General features: G+C 45.2%; 1 protein-coding gene across 1 annotated transcript; it reads right to left on the reverse strand.

The window, feature by feature from the left end:
- Nucleotides 1-3,287: 3,287 nt before the first annotated feature.
- On the reverse strand, nucleotides 3,288-17,608 carry LOC145212749 (insulin gene enhancer protein ISL-1-like). Its single transcript, XM_080080989.1, has 6 exons — nucleotides 16,951-17,608; nucleotides 10,797-10,986; nucleotides 7,469-7,677; nucleotides 5,952-6,352; nucleotides 4,584-4,772; nucleotides 3,288-4,364 (listed from the first exon to the last, which is right to left on the reverse strand). The coding sequence occupies exons 1-6, from the start codon at nucleotides 17,000-17,002 to the stop codon at nucleotides 4,218-4,220; spliced, it is 1,188 nt and encodes a 395-aa protein (XP_079937115.1). The 5' UTR covers nucleotides 17,003-17,608; the 3' UTR covers nucleotides 3,288-4,217.
- Nucleotides 17,609-18,271: the final 663 nt, after the last annotated feature.

An 18,271-nucleotide genomic window follows, 5' to 3' on the forward strand; every position in this document is an offset into this window, starting at 1 on the left:
CCCGGGTGCCAGGTTACCGCCAGTATTCGGTGGCTGAGTGCCCGACCCTTGATTTTTCTAAAGGAAAGATAAACCATGATGAAGTGTCCCATCTTAATCGCATTGTTGCTGAAACAACGAACGCACTCGGGATTTTGACACGTTTCGAGTTGTATCTGACACTCTTGTCGCTAATTCAGCCATTGTCCCGCCCGTCGGGGTCTGCACGCCCCAACACCCACGCAACCCCATGAAAAGTGACGGGGCCGCAATCTGATCCAACCCCTATTGTTTCCCGTTCGAGTGGGTTTGTCTTTTGCGGGATAGTCGGCCGTGTATGGTTTACTTTTCGCTCTTTGTGCGCTCCAACGCCCCGATGTCCCGTGCTCGGCACAGAATGGATGAAATCCCCACGTTTTGCCACAAAGTTTATCTTTTGCCGAGTGTAACAGTGCAGTGTCGATGTTTTTTTTTTCTCCGACTCGTTTCTGACAAGATCTGCCACGGGAAAACAGGTAATGCACACCTTACGCCTTTGTTCGGAATCAAATCAAAAACAAACCATCCAAGTCTTTGGGGTTTCACGTCTCTTTTGTGAAAATGTTTGTTTTAGGCTCGTGCTACTTTGTAGTTACGATTGCCGACCTCTCGTGTTGCTTCGCTTACTAACACGAGCAGCATTCAGTCGATTTTAAATCGCCCCCGTTAGAGGTGTTAGGTTCGCCGCTTCGTCAACATCCGAAGATCGGCGATCTGGATGTTCCCGGGCCAGTTCCGAGCTCATGTCTAGCACGCAACGTCTGCAGTATCAGTCGTCGCCCTGCATGCGTTCCAGCAGTGGCAACCTGATCGCCCTCGTAGCCTTGCGACGCGCACTAAATGCCGGTTCTCAAAGCGACCCTAAAAATAACCCACCGGAATGACAGCCTTGCAATCAAGTGCGGCCGGTCAGAAACTCTCACACCACCCGCATTGCACCTGTCCGACCTCCTGTATGCTCTCCAAGCCGACGCCGGAGAGACTTGGTCGCTTCCAGGCGGGCCCAGGCGCCGAGTCGCTCTCAGGAGAAGCAGGATGCAAGTGGAATCAATTGCACAGAGAAGAATAACAGCGGCAATTTGATGCTCGCCGGTTGACAGACGCCCTTGAACTCAATGCCCTACGATCACAATTAATCTGTGATCGGATAAAAGCCATGGTGCTACTTCCTGTTTGGTATTGACACCTCGCGTGAAGAGCCACCGCCGGCTTGCGACAACTATTTGCGGTTTCCCTTGTGCATTTCAAGCATTTAAGCTTAAAACTATTTGAAAACGCTAATGGATTGCGTAACAGTTTGTGCGCCGAATTGGATTCCAAGTTTTTAAGCATTGGAATTCTTTAGTGATGATGAATATTGTGATATTGCATCTTTGGTCCATGGATTTCATGTAAAGCCGAATCTTTTTTACTTTTTTTAACCTTTTAAGCATCTAATGCATTTTATGAAACTTGTCTGCTACCTTTCTGAAATTCAAAGCTATTTGCAGTGTGTCAACAAATTAAACAAAATGGCGAGACAAAAACGAACCTTTCAAACAAAAACATCAAGAGATAAACTACATATATCAGATACCACGCCAATCGTACTGGACATTAGCGGCTGACCGTTACCCGGCGGACAGCAATTCGTCATTCATGATTGTTGTTGGAGAGTGTTTGTGTGTTTGCCAGCTTCTTGACCGCATCTCGCCTTATCCTGACAGGTGAGATAGCGAACACGGTTCGGGGGCCTCGCTCACCTCCTTGTCGTGTCGCCGGCTTGTAACTGTTGCTGATGACACGCCACGTCGGTGCGCCGGGTATGTTGCGACATGCTCTGCAGCAACAACAACCTATTTCTGTCCCAGCGCACCCTAATAAACAGTTTGCCTTCACACGCTTGTGATGTAGTACTGGACATGTTGTGAATCGTCCACCGCCCGCCGTATCACCACGTAAGAGCCCTTTCTGGCGCCAATACCTTGCCAACGCCCGTACAGTCGCACACACAATGATGTGGCGTACCAGGTGAAAAACATACCACGGATTACACCACAAAACTTTACCTCCAAGTGAGCTTTCTAACATGACGTGAGTTAACCGTTTGCTTAAAGGTGTTAGCATTTCTCCCTTATTTTATTTCAAGTTAAAAGATCCCAATGATTTTTGCAAATATGATTTTTTGATTTGGGAAAGCTGTTTTTAATTACGGTTTACAGCATGTTGCTATGCTCGTTGCCAACTGTCACCTGGTAATATGCAACATGGGATGTGTGATGTGTTGAATTATTGAATTTCCGTTGAAAAGTGTACAAGGCTGTTTAGTTAAGCGCTTTTTTCACGGACTTGTCTGCCTAAAGAATGTGGCATTTTTACCTCAGGTTTTGTTAGCAAATCTGGCATATTTGCACTGAACTGAATTTTGGCTCACGCACGCGGAGTAACAGGTTCGAAATATCTGCCATCGCCACACGCAACCAGACACCCCAATCTTCTGCTTTGGGGTCATAAGCTGTCAAGACCCAACCGTAAATCAATTGACAGTCGGTGACGTGCACATTGTCGTCAGCAGGATAAAGACCGAGGCTTGTGCCGGTGTGTTTGGTTTGTTCACTTCACCCGTCACGACCGCTTTCTCCGCTTGGGGAAGGGGCCAACTCCCGTTCAATGACCTTGACCAGAAAAACGGCGTTGGACCTCACATGTCGAAAGGACCCAGGCAACTGTGGCTGCAGTTTGTTGCCAGAACGACAGGGGGTTTGCTGAATACCATTCCTATTTTAGCCTACTGTTACCCGATATACGGAACTCGTGTTGTGCGGTTTGCCTTTGCACGTAAACGACATTTACCTAGATTTGAGTGAGAAGTGCGTTGCTAATTACGAAATTGTGTCCTAGTGGAGGAACCCTTGTATTATTACATATCAACCTACATTTGTTTTATAACATGTTCATTGTCGTTGTTGTTCGTTTGGTATCGCATTTTAAAGTATTCCCACGGTAGGGGAGTCACATTGTCTCTTGTTGACGGTTTGTTTAAACCAAAAACTCATTAACCGAAGGCGATCCATTTAATCCACTGCGCTTGTCTGCAAATATTATACGGAAGTCCCCGAAACGATAATCGACTATTTGAATGTAACCCAACCCAAAACCAACTGGAATCTCACGGGAAGTTTTTGGAGGCTTTAGCGGCCCATCACACCAGATTTGTGTTCTGTTTGTTTAAGCATCTTGTCGATAATCGGCCTTCTACTGTCCTTCAGATCACACATCAAAGCACCGAGTCATAGATAGAGTTTCTCTGTATTTGCTTCATCACAGACGCAGCAGTGGTTGGTTGGATCAAGTCCCAACGCAAACCCCACCGTCGCTACGATCTACTGAAAAATAAACACAACACGGGCTTGGGTGGGCGCCCTTGCAATATTTGCATGCATTTTGTTGTGTGTACGTGTTCGGACATAGGTGTACACGATCGTTCAGCATAAAAAAACGGCAAACGGCAACTATTGTGCCAAGTGGAAAGGAGGTGCCGGGCAATAAAAAGGCGATTATTTGTATCGCTGTCAAGCTGTTATTAGGATGCTCAACAAATTCTCAGGGAATATATTATGAAAGTCTCTTACGAGGAACTTGCGTTTCAGAAACAGAGATTGCAAAATACTGCACGTTTTCTCCGAGATGTAGAAGCATTGTTTGTTCAATTGAAATGAGGCGGAAACTGACTTAGTCCCGAATAAATACATGGCTAGTTGAATATTTAAATACTGTACACAAAAAAATAACAAGCAGCACACGCGTCCCAAAATCGACAAGGCCAGCAGTCAAGGACACACGGAAATAATATTAAAAGTAATAACAATAATAGGAAATAAAGTAAAACACAAAACAGACTAATAGGACGGACACACATGGTAGAACTGCAAAACACGATTGCCTGTTGGTTTAAGCAGCATGTAGTATTCTGCAAAATATGACAAAACTCTGCATCATGTAATAACGTGTGCTCTGTATTGCCTCTAGTGTTTTTCAGTGTAGCAACAGAAGAAGAAAGCAGCCTTTAATAAACCTCGTTCTGTGGCTACCAGTAAGCCTTCGATGTATTGGAAGCTGTTTGGTGGTTCGCTGTTCTGTCACCATACAGATTTTCACCATTTCATGCTGTGCAGTTTAAGATGGGACCTCTTGTTGGAGGCACAGTGCAACCTATCCAGCTAGCTGCAGGCGGTCATATGTGATTCAACGGTAAGGGGCGTCGAACAGTGGTTGCCTGGTTCATGCCCAGCTGAGGAAACAGAGGGAATGCTGCTGATCTCCGAGTCCGACATTGAGCTTTGGTTATGATCGGAGAAATTGCTGACCTGCAAGCACAAGTTACATATTTTAAACCACTTGCTGAAAAAGCTGAAAATGGAAATTGGGTTCTGGTGTTTTTAATCGGAAACAATGACTTTATATCTGTTTCAAAAATTAATTTGATTACAATTTGTGACCTATAAAACAGGTGGGGATTTGGTTTTGCTGTAGCTTTGTCTTCCTACATGACATTTGCTTTGGTATTTTTGGTGCAGATTACTTACCAGTTGTTGAAATGCCGGTTGTTCGATTTCACTCTGCAGGGCGAAGTCGCTGAGTGCTTTCCATGCTGGTTGCTGGTAATTTTGCACCTCAACAGTATTGGCAACTGCCACGTCGTTTCGTACTGGCTCGGATGCAACCATTGGAACGCCATTCATTCCCGATAAACCTTGACCACCGTTCGATCCACTCTGAAAGCCAAAACAGCCATTTTAATTCTTTCATACCCTTTTGGTGGTTGTAAAATTTCGTATGTGCCAAAACTTAAGGCGTTAAAATTTTTGTCTTAAGATTTGGATAACGTGGTTTGTATGTTTGTGTATGATTCTTTGCGGCTACATTTTTTCTTATCACCCGGGTATAACCGACGCATTGTTGCTGCGAGGCCTTATCGCGTGTGTCAATATGCGGAGCACCTGAAAATAAGTGGAAGACAAACGTGTGGACAGGCGACACGTCAGTTTCACGTCGATCGTTTGTCACTAACATTTGTGGTCGAATACCGTAACTGTTATTACCCCCTCTGAGATAAAGTATTTGTTTCAGCGCAGTGGCCAATTATCGCGGGGTACTTGACAGTTAGGGACCTCAGCTTAAAAGTGTGGGAACGCATTTACGTGCATGTCTTGTATCTATCTCAACGACAGCTCTTGAGTTTTGGTGTAATGTTGCGAAGTTTGTCTGATGCCTTTCCGCTACCGGGCGCCTCGGACACGGGCATTTCGGGTCCCCATGCGATCGCGGACACTTAAATAGGAGAACGCTCATTGCCTGATAGTGGGCCCTCACCAGGGACGTGATAACATAACCCGATACACGTATTTACACTTCGAGCCCTCCATCGCAGTAGTTTAATGATTTATCCGCGTACGCCTACGATTGCCGCCCGATGTACGTTGCAACATCACACTCCGCGACACTCGTCTACGTGTGAACACCAATTCTTGTATAACGGTCGTTTGCGCTCAAAGGTTATGTCCACACTGGCGTATTTTTCGACTTAAGAGCGCAGTACAGGGCGTTTACAGTGCTACCTTATCCGAGAGACCTTGCGTGATTAACACGGTTTTAATTGCACCCTTCTCCAGCATTGGGCAGGTCAAGGCCGCTCGGGGTTGTGTGGCTTATTTGTTCATCTGGACAGCAAATCTGCGCCAGACTCTGGCCGCAATTTTTGCAGTTCGTGTTGAATGCCAACAATCGTAAATCTATCACTAATACTTGTCGCGGTCGGTGTGTTTGCGGTAACCTGACTACGGCGCAAAATATTGATATGGGGCGCCCAAACACCTGTGATTATTGGATAGGAGAAAAACTGCACTGCAAGTAGCTGGATGTGTTTCTGTATAGGCTGTTGCTAGTGTTCGTACCTGGTCGCCGGATTGTTGCTGTTGTTGTTTTGCTTGTTGTTCTTGCATGTGTTTTAAGGCGATTGATCTTTTCTTGTCCTTGCAACGTTTGTTTTGAAACCAGACGCGGATGACTCGCGAGGAGAGACCGGTCATTTCGGTCAGTTGTTCTTTCATGAGGGCATCAGGTCGACAGTTTGCGGCGTAACAAGTTCTCAACGTGTGCAGTTGTTTCTCGTTCAGCACGGTCCGCACTCGTGTCGTTTTGCCATCTTTCCGTTTTGCGCCACTGCGATGTCCGCTTTTTCCCTGGTCGCTGTTGGAAGACCCGTTCATTCTGCCCATCACTGGCGGACTGACGATGCCGTTGGGGCCGTTGCCGCCCGGAGGAAACCCTGGCAAGTGGTGAGGGTCGTGTCGGCCTAAATACAAAACAGGTGTTGTGTGAGGAGAAAGTACACCGTCGGAATGCAAAGCTATGTATAGGATCACGTTGCCGTCGTGAAGGATCAGTCAGTATTGTTTGTGTACGAAAACACGATGTTCGATCAAACGCAACAGTTAACTCGGTGATGGGTAACATGAGCGAGTTCAGAGCCGGGTCCACGCTGTGCCAAGATATCGCACCGAGAACAAATAAACAGGCGTTGAGGGTGACATCTGGCTTCAAAGATCACCCTGTCCCGCGATTTTTATCTATATAATTGCAGGGTCCTGGCCGCACGAGTGCGTGGTATCGCAGTTGCTATCGAACCGAGTTCAGGCTTCTCCAGGTGCACGGACAGCGAATTACAGGGATCAACTGAGCACATCGCAACGTTGCGAGGAAAATCAACGGGTTTTGAACACTTAACAAGGCCGAATGGCCGCCTGGAGGTTGTGCCCGCAAAAATTAAAGTTTCCGGCGCAGACCGAATGGTATCCGCTATTTTGGGTTTTCGGTTTCATGCCGAAGAGGAACGCTAATCCACTGCCAACTGCTTCAAGACTTCCGCGCAGTGTTCAGGCTGCTGCGCGAGCTATCAGGGGAGAATCTCCCTGGACGATCAAAGACGAACTTTAGTGGCCACAAGCGATCGGCTGTCAGTCATTCGAGGACGCAGCGCGGTGCAGGCATTTAAAGCTTGCACAGTGGCAACAAAGCGCAACGTTGCCGACCAAACTTCCTAGAGGCAGAGGACCGTTGTGACGGCTAGTCCTGCGAACGCGGTTTTATTCTACAGTCGGCCATTTGCTTCAGATTTCTATCTGCGATCGTAGCAAGGCGTCGAGAAAAAGACTCGATAAAGATCAGGGAGAAAGTCCTGCATTGATCCGCCGCCTCCGAACGCCACGGGCTTTTGGTCTGGGCGAAGTTTTGGGTAAACAGCCTGCGGTTCATTCCGCAAGTGCCGATGCCTTGCGGACCAATGAACTTCTAAATTAAAGTCGACACGTTTATAGGTCTCGAAACATGTTTTTTTTGCGACACTCTGTGTACAATGATTTACCAGGTACTCACGACTGAACCGAAAGGTTTTAAATGGTTTGTTGCTCACCTATCATTTCGCCTGCCGCAACAACTTCGTGGTCCGCCTTGCAGAAGAGCCCGTCGTCCCGCAAAGCGAACTCGTCGCCCGGAATCAGTTGTCGACTGCACGCCACGCACTTGAAGCACTGGATGTGGTAGATCTTGTCCCGCGCCCGCATCACGAAGTCGTTTTTGCTGAAGCCGAGACCGCACTTGTTGCATTTGGTTCCGAAAAGCCTGAAACGCAATGAATACGCGTTAGAATAATTCGCACGATGGAAAACAAATCGAATTTCAGTCAAACTCTATTGCCTGCAGAATGCGGGCGTGTAAGTCCCATGGGCCAGCGTCTATTTTGAATTGAACAAGTTCCCTAATTGCCCTGCTTCGCAACTGCGTTGGAAGTACGCGCGGGTTTGCAATGTTTTCACCTCCTTTGGCACCGGCTATTCTGCGCCCATTAGCGTGACATATTCACTTCGGGATACGCAGCTGGAAGCGAGGACGTGCAAATCCCTTGCGACTGCGGCCACTGCGCGTGCACACATCAAACTCGGTGACGTGAATAAAGACGTCATCAACAACTAGCAGAGTCCGCAGACTATGGTAGCATATAGTCCGTTACAAATCCAACAAAATTTCATGACGGTTGTTTGCACGATTAATTGGCGCTGGACAATGTCAACTTGCCAATAACGGTTACCGGGAATTCAGCGCCCTTTGTTGGGTCAAGTGGCGACAGGTCAACTGCCCGACATATTTAGGTAGCGTAATTACGTTGTCACTTGATTGCAATGCAAGCAAGGGGTCAAATAACACGAGTGGGCGACAAGTGGCCAGCGATCGAAGGTCTTTTGAATCGTTTGTCAGCCTTCACGGATATGGCAGGGTACGCGAGATTTGTCTATCACCGATTTCGGTTGTTCCGCCGCAGCAGATGAGATAATAATCTGCGCAGGCACATATCGGAGTTCGTCAATGTCAGAATCGATGCCGAGTGAAATTAACAACGAAAACACGGTTTACTGCCGAAAGCAGTAATCAGGTTAGGAATTGCTGCACTGGGCTTTTGTCTAATCCCGATCGGATCTTGTTTCACCGATTTTTACAACACTACTCCTGATTTAGGGCGCACTTCTTCGGCGTGTATCATAATTTTTCTGACAGTCCTACGAAATTGCGTGGTTCCGTTTTACAGGTGACACGTTTTCAGTGGGTTAGACAAGAATCGGTTTAGTGACAGATGTACCGTGTACATCTTCTGTGACATTTAGCCATGAAATAATAAGTTACCGGCTTGGATACAATATTGGGCGCAGAAAAGCGACCAAGAAAATCTCAGCCACAGATGATAGTGGTTTCACTGGACATCTCGTGCTTCTGACAATGCTCTCAGGTAGTTTAAACTACAGTCCTTGGGGCACGATTTCCGAATTTGCAACCTTCGCGTTTTAAAACTAACGCACCCAAGGGCTTCACACGCGCCTCTCGCCCGGCGAGCAGTCTAATCCCGTGTTGTTTCAGCAGGGCCTAGACCGCCGCTAAAAGACCGGCGATGTAAAAACAAAGCAATTGCCCGTAAAAACACGGGGTTTGGAGACGCGTCAAAACCGGCGATGGAGAAAAATGATGCACACCCTTGCCGATCCCCAGTCAAGCCGCGTTGCAAAAAGCTTGTGTTTCTCGCCGAAGCGCAACCATTCGGTGGGAAATCGTGAAAATAACTCGGCGGCAGCGTTTGCTCAGGCCCCTGGGAACTTGTGAAATATTAATGGCGGGAGGTGTGCGCGCGGTGACAGTTGCACACAAATATACAAAGCAACGGGGCACGGTTGTTGTTGTTGCGCAAAAAGAAACCGTTGCGTCAGCTCCTCTGCCAGGGTTTTAACATGCCGCGCGCTGCCATCGCCGCCTCGGTTATCGATTAATCGAAATCGAAACCGCGCTTTCCACTTGGATCAATTTGAGTCACAAGTTTTTTCACGAACAAATGAAAACATCCCTTCCGGGCCATGACGTACCCTTGCTCGATTTATCTTTGGCCAGGAGATCGCTTTTGTATGTATGGAACACAGAAATCGACATGGGATTGCTGCTCTAAAACTTGGCAGCTCTGATTCGTATTGATCGCTTCTTATGCTACCTTAATGCTGGGTGATCGACCGTACACGGAATAAAAGTCAACGTCCAATATGTAGCCAAATGCCTGACAGTCGTATGTTTATTGTACGCTTCCCGTTTAAGATAACATGGCACCAGACGCAGCCGAATAAATTGCAACACTTACGTCTTCGAGCGCCTCGTTTCTTTCCAAACTTTTCAGCCGAATTCGAGATCTGTGCGATAAGACCGCGACATGGACTATTGTTTCTGGGATCCCGGCGAAACGTCGGAGGCCCCGTTATTAGGAGATCGCGATCTTTGGAAACGAAACCTAATACGGGACTCACTGCGATCGACGACGCCTGCGCTCAGCGCCCCACCCGGGCAAGTTTCCCGACTCCAGCCGTGCATAATTTGGCGCATACCCATAACACCACATCCACTGTACCAAGTTTTGTATCGGGTATCGATTGGCACGGCCGATAAGTCTGTTCAAGTGAGCGAGCACAATAGAACGTTCGACACCGGTAAGTCGACGCTTACACGAAAATTGGCCCAACATTGGCAATGGCAAATTGCGTTCAATGCCAAAAAAAAGAAAATTTGAGAATTAGCATGCACAAAGCATAAGTTTATTAAACGCCTACCGCGCGACTAGGGCGCCAAAGCTGACATTTTCATCGAAAAGCCAACAGCGGCGCAATCGATCGACAAGGGGAGCGGGATCGGTGAGTAAAAACACGACGATGGCGGGCGCAGTTGGGCGAATATTGTGATGGATTTGCGCCTCGCTAAAAAGGCGAACTATGATACTTAATTGCGAAATCAAGATAGAAAAGCGTCAGGTCGCGCCCAGGTAAAGGTTCGCATGCGCGCCTCATCAATAATTCATGGCCGGGGCCCGTCAGGATTTCGCAAGTGCCCAGGAGGTCACAAATATACGACTCGCTAAATGTTCAAGTAAAACTTGGGGCCAGCTGAAATTACCCGAGGGATTAGCGCTGGCCAGTGCTTTCACCAGTTGAGTTTAGTCCCAACAAGTTTTAATCACTTAAAAGATTTCGTTGACAACTTGTTTTACGATACAAAAACAGGGAAACCAAATTCAACGTATTTTTTCTCGTCCATGTATAAAATGCGTTGTTTAAATTTGAAATCCAATCTTATTGTGACAAATTACAATTTGAACAGAACATCCTACAGACCAATGAGAAATACAAAACTGTGATTACAATTCTGCAGCAAACACTCACCTTGTGTAGTCTCGCTTGCAGTAAGTTTTGCCGTCCCTCACAAAACAAGTGCACGTCTCGTCCAAATACTGACCACAATCGGCGCACTTTAGGCAACCGGCGTGCCACTCAAGGTTGGGCGCCACTCGGAGGATATACTGGTCATGGATCGGCATCCCACAGCCCACGCATAGGGGAATATGGCAAGGATCTGTAATAAATGCAAAAATATTATACACTGCTTGTGATTTTTGTTTTGTTTCAGTCACAAAATTCTAATCAAACTATTTGTTAGAAATAAGATATTATAGCGAAATCTAAGAATTAAGTTTTAAGTGCAATGGTTGGCATTTGCTGTGTTCCACTGTGTATGTTCATAAGATGTTTGTTTAAGTTGTTGTGTTTATGTTTTTCCTCAAACACAGAAAATATTTTTACACCACCCCAAGTTATATTGCCCGTTGAGGATTTCTATGATCACCGTTTAGATTTTGTTTTGAACCACAGCTTAAAAGTAACACGAAGCCTGAAAAACTGCCTTTATTTTTTGATTTTTCTATCTCTTTGATATACGATGCGCGCCTTTTTGGCTACATGATTTTTGTCGTCGTATTGATCGTTGGAAATCGTGATCCAATCATATTGGCTAAGCTTGTAGATGAAGGTAATCCTTCAAGGGCTTTTCAATGAAGACACGTTACTGAAGGACTTCGATCGTTTTCATTTCGACTTCCACGGTTTTGCGGTCAAGGGCGAGGGGTGATGGTGAAATCGTGTTCTGTCAAGCCCTGACGTAAATGTTTTATATTTTGAGCAATTGTTTTCGCTCAGTGGTGAGGAAAAATCTCTTCCCTGCCACGTAGGTCAATGCCAGTCATGTTTGCTTTCCCTATTTGGTTAAATTCATTTAAATTAAATTGAACACAACAATTTTGTATTCTATGTTTTTTAACTTGCCATTTAGCTCGGTTATTGTTTAAAAACACAATCTCTTTCCCGAGAAAAATAGATTCTCAGAACATTTTTGCTGATGAAAGGATAAAACGCCACTTTCATTGCCCTATCGTACAAGCTGTTAATTACTATTTTTGGCATCTACCTTGACGGCCGGAACCTTTAATCGCTTTGAATGTTTATTTACGTATATCACCAGGGTGAAATCAGATATCGCTTGATGAAATTCCACTTTGCAACCGTGGCCACTTTACTGTTGTTGCTAGTATCGCACGTGTGGTAACAAATCGGCTTGCTTGTTTAATAATGAGATTAGGGAACGGATTCAAATCCGGAAGGGCGAATCACGCAAGATTTGCTCCATTGTGTTTGCCCCGTGCGACGCGATGCGTGTAAAGGATCCCTGTAATCGTCGACGGCATATGTCGTTTTGACGTTGGATATCGTAATTGGCCGCCTATCGTCTGTAATTGACTCCCTCAGGAATCATCGGGAAAAAATTCCCACGTTGTGAATTGGCGTACGCTTAGTGTATGCTACATCGTGATTTCTTGTATTGATGTACACGCGTGCTGTTACATACTTTTGTTGTTGTAATATATATGTATAATCTATAACCTGCTTGAGAAAAAGGCGTCAAAAATGGCGCCCGAGCTGGGTGCTCAAAATGAACGCTGCCTGTGCGACCAACTTTCGCGAGTAAATAAACGCGTCGCAAAGATTGTTGTCAAACAGCCGTAAACAGGCGACCCTTATGGCGAGGCTTATGATTTTGCGCTTCTTATTTTTCCCCGACAAGACGCCATGTTATCGGGGCAATCGCACAGGTGTTTCTGGCGAACAAAAGATAAGAATGCTAACGACAGAAATGGTGCCACATTAAAGCACCGACAGACTGTTTGCGTGTACACATGCAGCTGCACATCGAGTTTTGTCATCTATTCTCTATGCGCAGTTTGCGATTTTTTGGTCGCAATTACGCTCGTTATGGACCGATCAAAAACCTGTCAAAGGTCTCCCATAGTTGCATTGTTTTTTTTTTGGCAGATTTATAGCCAAAGTCCCGAAATTTCCTCGCATACTGTCAACTACGTAGGACCGTGTCTTTGCGGGCGTTTACTGCGTGGTCTTGACATGGATACGTAATTAAAATCAGTGGTCGCCTCGATTGCTCTTTTCAGACCCGCATTAAACTTTTATCGCCCCACAACCCTCTTGAGAAAGCCTTCATCCGGTTGCTTGTTCCGGGTGAAATTGGAATTTACCGCAACAAGGGAAGATGGGTTGCCAAGAGGCAGTCAGTCCGCTTTGTGTATTACTTGTTTGCGCAGCGGGTCCGGTAATTCCTGCACTGTCTTGCAAAACTGTATCGTGCAAGCAAACATATAGACACGACGCGCTCCTCAAATTTGACAAACGACTATCGTTGACTTGATAGGCAAGATGGCCCCGCCAAGGTTCACAGCACCAACATCGTCGTCACGTAAGAAAGTGCACATGATTTTTGGAGGCTTTCTGCGGACACCTTTGGTCCTAAATCATCAATGATTCGTTTCACTCGGACTTTGGATACATCTAGATTCAGGTGTATTTGTCGCTTGGGGTGACTCACGTCACGCACACGAAGAGTCATATAAACACTTAAATCCAGAGCGTAGGTTACCGGCTGTGAGATCGACATGTTTATTGCCCATCATACCGCACCTATGTCCATGTATGGGGTCAAATTTCGGGAGTTCTACAAACTGATTTCAATCCAGTACTTGCCACAAGTGGCGCTTGGTTCGGTGCAGAACTTCAAACATGTGCCGGTAACAGGAGCTTGTCTCGATACGGCGTGCTTTCTGTTTCGGTTTGGTCGATTGCAAGTGTTCAAAGTTAATTTCCCGTTCAGCGAGTGAAACAGCGGTCGGCGATCAGCAGCTACAAGCAACTGGCGGAACGCTTACTAAAAACACTGCGGGTTCACACACAGATCCCGTAGATTCGGTTTTGATGCACGACCAGCGACTGTATCAAAACAAGCAGGAACACAAAAGGTAGAATGCCCTTTCCAGTGTGAAATGGTCGCTAATGAATTGAACGCCCACAATGAACTGCTTTGTTTTCTTAGGGGGAATTCGCTTGATAGATCAGAACGTGCTTTTTGGGCGGTCACCTTGTGCAATGATTGACAGTGGTCAAATTTTAAACGACAGCTAGGCGCCAGAGTGAAATTTGACGCTTCAAATTCCAAACCGTGTAAAAATGCAGACACACATGCAGGACAAATGCTAACTGATGAGGAAACCTGTTCGCGTGCTTGAAGGGGAATTTTGGGTCGCGGTAACTTGGGATCCTGAGGTCACGACATAAGTTAGTAAGAAAACTCAAGGAAAGTGTGACGTGTGTCAGCGGCGTTAATCCCTAAGTGGTCGCGGGCAATTAATGGCACGCGCCACTTATCTAATTTGCGGCTCACAAACTTAATCTCGGTAATGAAATGCTGGCGAGCACGCGACCCACGTCGTTCTGGTTATCGGAAATCACTGACGCATTCTCGGCCGTTTTGCGATTTCTATTTGGTTAGGCAAATGGACGGCAATTAGGCCAGTCGTACGGGGACACGTCGGTGCAAATGAAAAGTGCATTAGCAGCTTTGGAAAGCGTGTCCAATACACTTATCGCGACTCCCGCCGAGCAAACTTCGATTTGTGCCGAGCACCGCCAGAAGTTATGCCATTTCCAGCTTAGAACGAGTCAAGCAGCGATCGACGTACTTAACTCTCGGCAATTTGCGCCCAGCCGTTGCAGCATGTAAACAAATACATGACCTTGCACCGGTGGGAAGGTGCAAATTTGTCAACCGAAATTGCAGCGATTTCAGGATGAGCGCGCCAAAATTCAAAATCTCTCGACTTTATAGCGATAAGATGTCATTTGGATCTTTCTGAATGGCTGCTGAAACATTATTCACAAGCATAACCTTCACTTTATCCCATTTAACTTCGACAAATTTCGTTTAGTTTGTCTTGTACAACTTTGGCAAGTCGCATTATATAACGGAGATATTTATTTAGATCCAGTTTCCAAGGCCTGTAAATTATTCACACGATTTTGTTCAGCTGTGTTCGATAATCCCACACAGATAATTCTGTGACGCAATCGGCCGTTACATCACGTATTCGCATGTGTTAAATGTTTTCAACAGTTTGTTCTAAATTACGGCACCACCTAAAACAGGTTGTTGGACAATCTGTACAAACTCTTGTCCATTTGTCGAACCGTTGTTCGTAAGCGCAAGTTTGCCTGTCTGGCATGTGCTTCAGCGTATGGCGCAGTTTGTCGAGTGATCCGCCATTTTGAAAATTCATGTCGCCTAATTGTCACACTGAATTAAACGACCCACCTGTATCGCATGGCGATCATTCGCTATGTGGTATGCTCTGTTCCCCATATAGTACAGACATACGTTGCGTTTTTACACAGTGAAGACATTACGATTTATAAACTTAAATTTCCATTTATTCACCAGCTTTCCTTTTATTTTTGAGGATAATGCAATTATTCTGCGTCACGTGCAGTTATAGCATACTTTATACTCAACACCTTCAAAAACTTTTAGCTTCAGAGGTTGTTTGGACCTTATGGAGTCACCGCGAGTCTATTTCGGTCGGTCGATAAATTAGAGCATAATTTATGGGACGTTTGTGTTCACGTGGAACCGCATAAGACCGAGCAAAGATGTTTAGGTCACTTCTACACGTGACACACGGTTTAAGATCAATTATTTCGATTTACTGAAAATTCCCAAAGGCCTGTCTATAAACAAAAATTTTCAAGCGCTGTGGTATTGGGTAAAAATATTGAGGAACTTATTGAGTTAAATACGACAACATAATAAAAGGCTGTCATATGGTTAACTTATAGGCTATCTTGGCTATTAATGCGGATTGGTCACTTAATATTAGAAGCGCATTAAGTTTGCATAGCATTGCACTTAAAATAGGTTGGGTTATTTTATTGTTTTAAATGAAGCTAATTAATCAACCATATAACTGTGATGTGTAATTGGCGGTAAAATAAAGCCCAAGTGGAAGTGAACATTACCTATTCAATCTCTAAAAAACCCGACCCCACAGCCGTTAACTGTTGACTGTTCGACATGAGTGGAGAGGTTAATGGCGCATATTATGCCGTCTTGGCATCACCATCATTAGAGGCACGATCACTTAACATAACACCGGCGCGTGCCGAAGTAAACTAAGGCGACCCGCAATCACCAGGTATTAATGGATTGTCTATTCGGATTATACACTTGCACTAAGTATCTACAAGTGTTCTTAATAGCCGATCCCATTGTTTCAGAAGTAGGTAACCCGTTAATTGCTATATTCGTGACCAGATATACACCTTTTAATCGGATGGTTACTAATTTGCGTGCTCGGAAGTTTCGTGGACCGCATTATGTCAGCTTTGCTAAGTTTAAACATTATGTGCTTAGAAAATGTCACTTTTGTGTTTATTCATGTACAGTAATTTTAGTAACTAAAACGCGTGCTATAATAAATACACAGACGATTCGATATTGTGGAAGTTTATGCTATTTTGCCGATAACCACATTTTGTTGACCTGCTGGACTAATCTAAAAAAGTATTAAAGATTTTTTTAATTACCAAGTTTTATTACCATCAGCCACATTAATACGTCTTATTTTTACAAACTAACCAATATTGTAGAAAAGTATCTGGTAAAACTTTAACAAAGCCTAAATTACGGATTGTCAAAATGTATTTTTTTGCCAAACCAATTGTTACTTTGAAAACTTTTTCCTTATTGTAATTTTGCGTCACATTAGCAGGGCGCGTGCAGATATATTAATTCTCAGTGAATAATTCTCCTGGCTCGTGTAAGCAATAGTTACAAATGTTTAATACTCCTCATTTTTAAGCCTATTATGCAAACTTTATTTCTCGGTTTGTTGTGCACATACGTTTTTGTCCAATCGACAAATTGAAACAACGATTTTCGTGACCGAGTTTATGATATAGACTTCAAAGCCTGAAAGAATTTCAAAACCCAAAGTAGATCTGACTCGATTAAAATTAAAAATTTAAAGAACTCGAAAATTATTGTTAAGTATTATTGAAAAACCAACGAAGCTCGCAAAGGCCAAAGTTTCTTATAAATCCACAGTTTAATTTGTTCTTAAAGAATTTACAATAACAAAAGATTTCTTACCGCAGTTTATCGCTGCTGAAACGCATCCAGACTGCATAGGATCTCCCATCATGCACTTCTCTTCCAGTGTCAGTTTGTCGTCCACGTCAAAGTCGAAGGGTTCGTGGCCGTAAATCGGAAATCCGCCGTCGCTGCCACTGCTCAGGTGGCCCTCAGCCGAAGGTGGAAGATACCCCGAATCCAGTTTGCCGCGTGTTGCCGCAAGTTGCCCCGCCACGACAGCGGAGTTAAAGCTGTTCACCCCTATGTTGCCGACTGGATGACCTTAATTCGGCAAATCGGTGTTTCAGCTCTCTCACTAGTTAACGAGTCTATTCTGTGTAAATGAGATTTGAGCTGGGTCTCAAGTAAAAGTCTCACTGGTCTTTGCTGATAAAACTTGTTTTCTTCCGACTCGGTGATATAAAAAATATGGCGGGCGTTGAAGTGTAATTACTTCGGGCCAGCGAAGTTTCTCTTTCCTGTTCCCCGACTTTTCAGTGCACAAGTCGAAGATGCTTGATCGGTAAACGTTTGTCCGCCTTCTCTTTAAACTTCGCCCCTTCTTTCCCGGGCCACAGTGCGTGTTTTTCTAAGCCAGAGCAAGCGCGTTTCTACAAGTCCTATAGCTGCCCTGCGGGAAAGTGTCCTGTAAAAGGGAACATCGGAATGTAAAAATAACAAAGCACAGGTAACCACCACACATTGGTCGAGAGCGCACAGTTCAACCGCGAGTCATGCCGCTGACCCGGTCGCTTACAATGGCTGGGGATGAGCCCTTCTGACTTGCTTACAGTGACTGCGACCAACACACTCCCTCCCTGCATGTGCACAAGCATCGCCGAGCATACAGTACATAAAGTAATTGCATTTCACATTGACATGCTAATTAAGGCGTGACTGTCCGCGCAAGACATTGTCTGTGTGCAGAAGTCAATAATTAAGTGTTTGTATTGCGAGCATTGTCTCTGCAGACGTCCTGCCACGGGTCCATCATTCTGTCCTATGTTGAACTACCAAACCGTGTAAGAAACTTTAATACACCGGCGAAGTACACATAAGGTTATAATGTCAAGTTACAAACATAAACATAAATCACACATTGTTTTTGTTGAGACCCTGCATATATGATTAGACTACGCAGTTTTCACGAGCGCATATGTCGCGTCGTTGTGGGTATTTACGGTGACTCGCATCTGGCGAACATTTCCCCAGACCTGCGGCCGCGTGTTTACGTTACGAATGTTACTGCCCGTTTGCGACAGAAGCAATCACAAAGCATCAATGATTCATGTCCGACCCCTGCACACCGGTCCTGACCGTTTTACGGCACTCATTGCAG

The sequence above is a fragment of the Phallusia mammillata genome, chromosome 2 (assembly GCF_965637545.1).
Source record: "Phallusia mammillata chromosome 2, kaPhaMamm4.hap1.1, whole genome shotgun sequence".
Lineage (NCBI taxonomy): Eukaryota > Metazoa > Chordata > Ascidiacea > Phlebobranchia > Ascidiidae > Phallusia > Phallusia mammillata.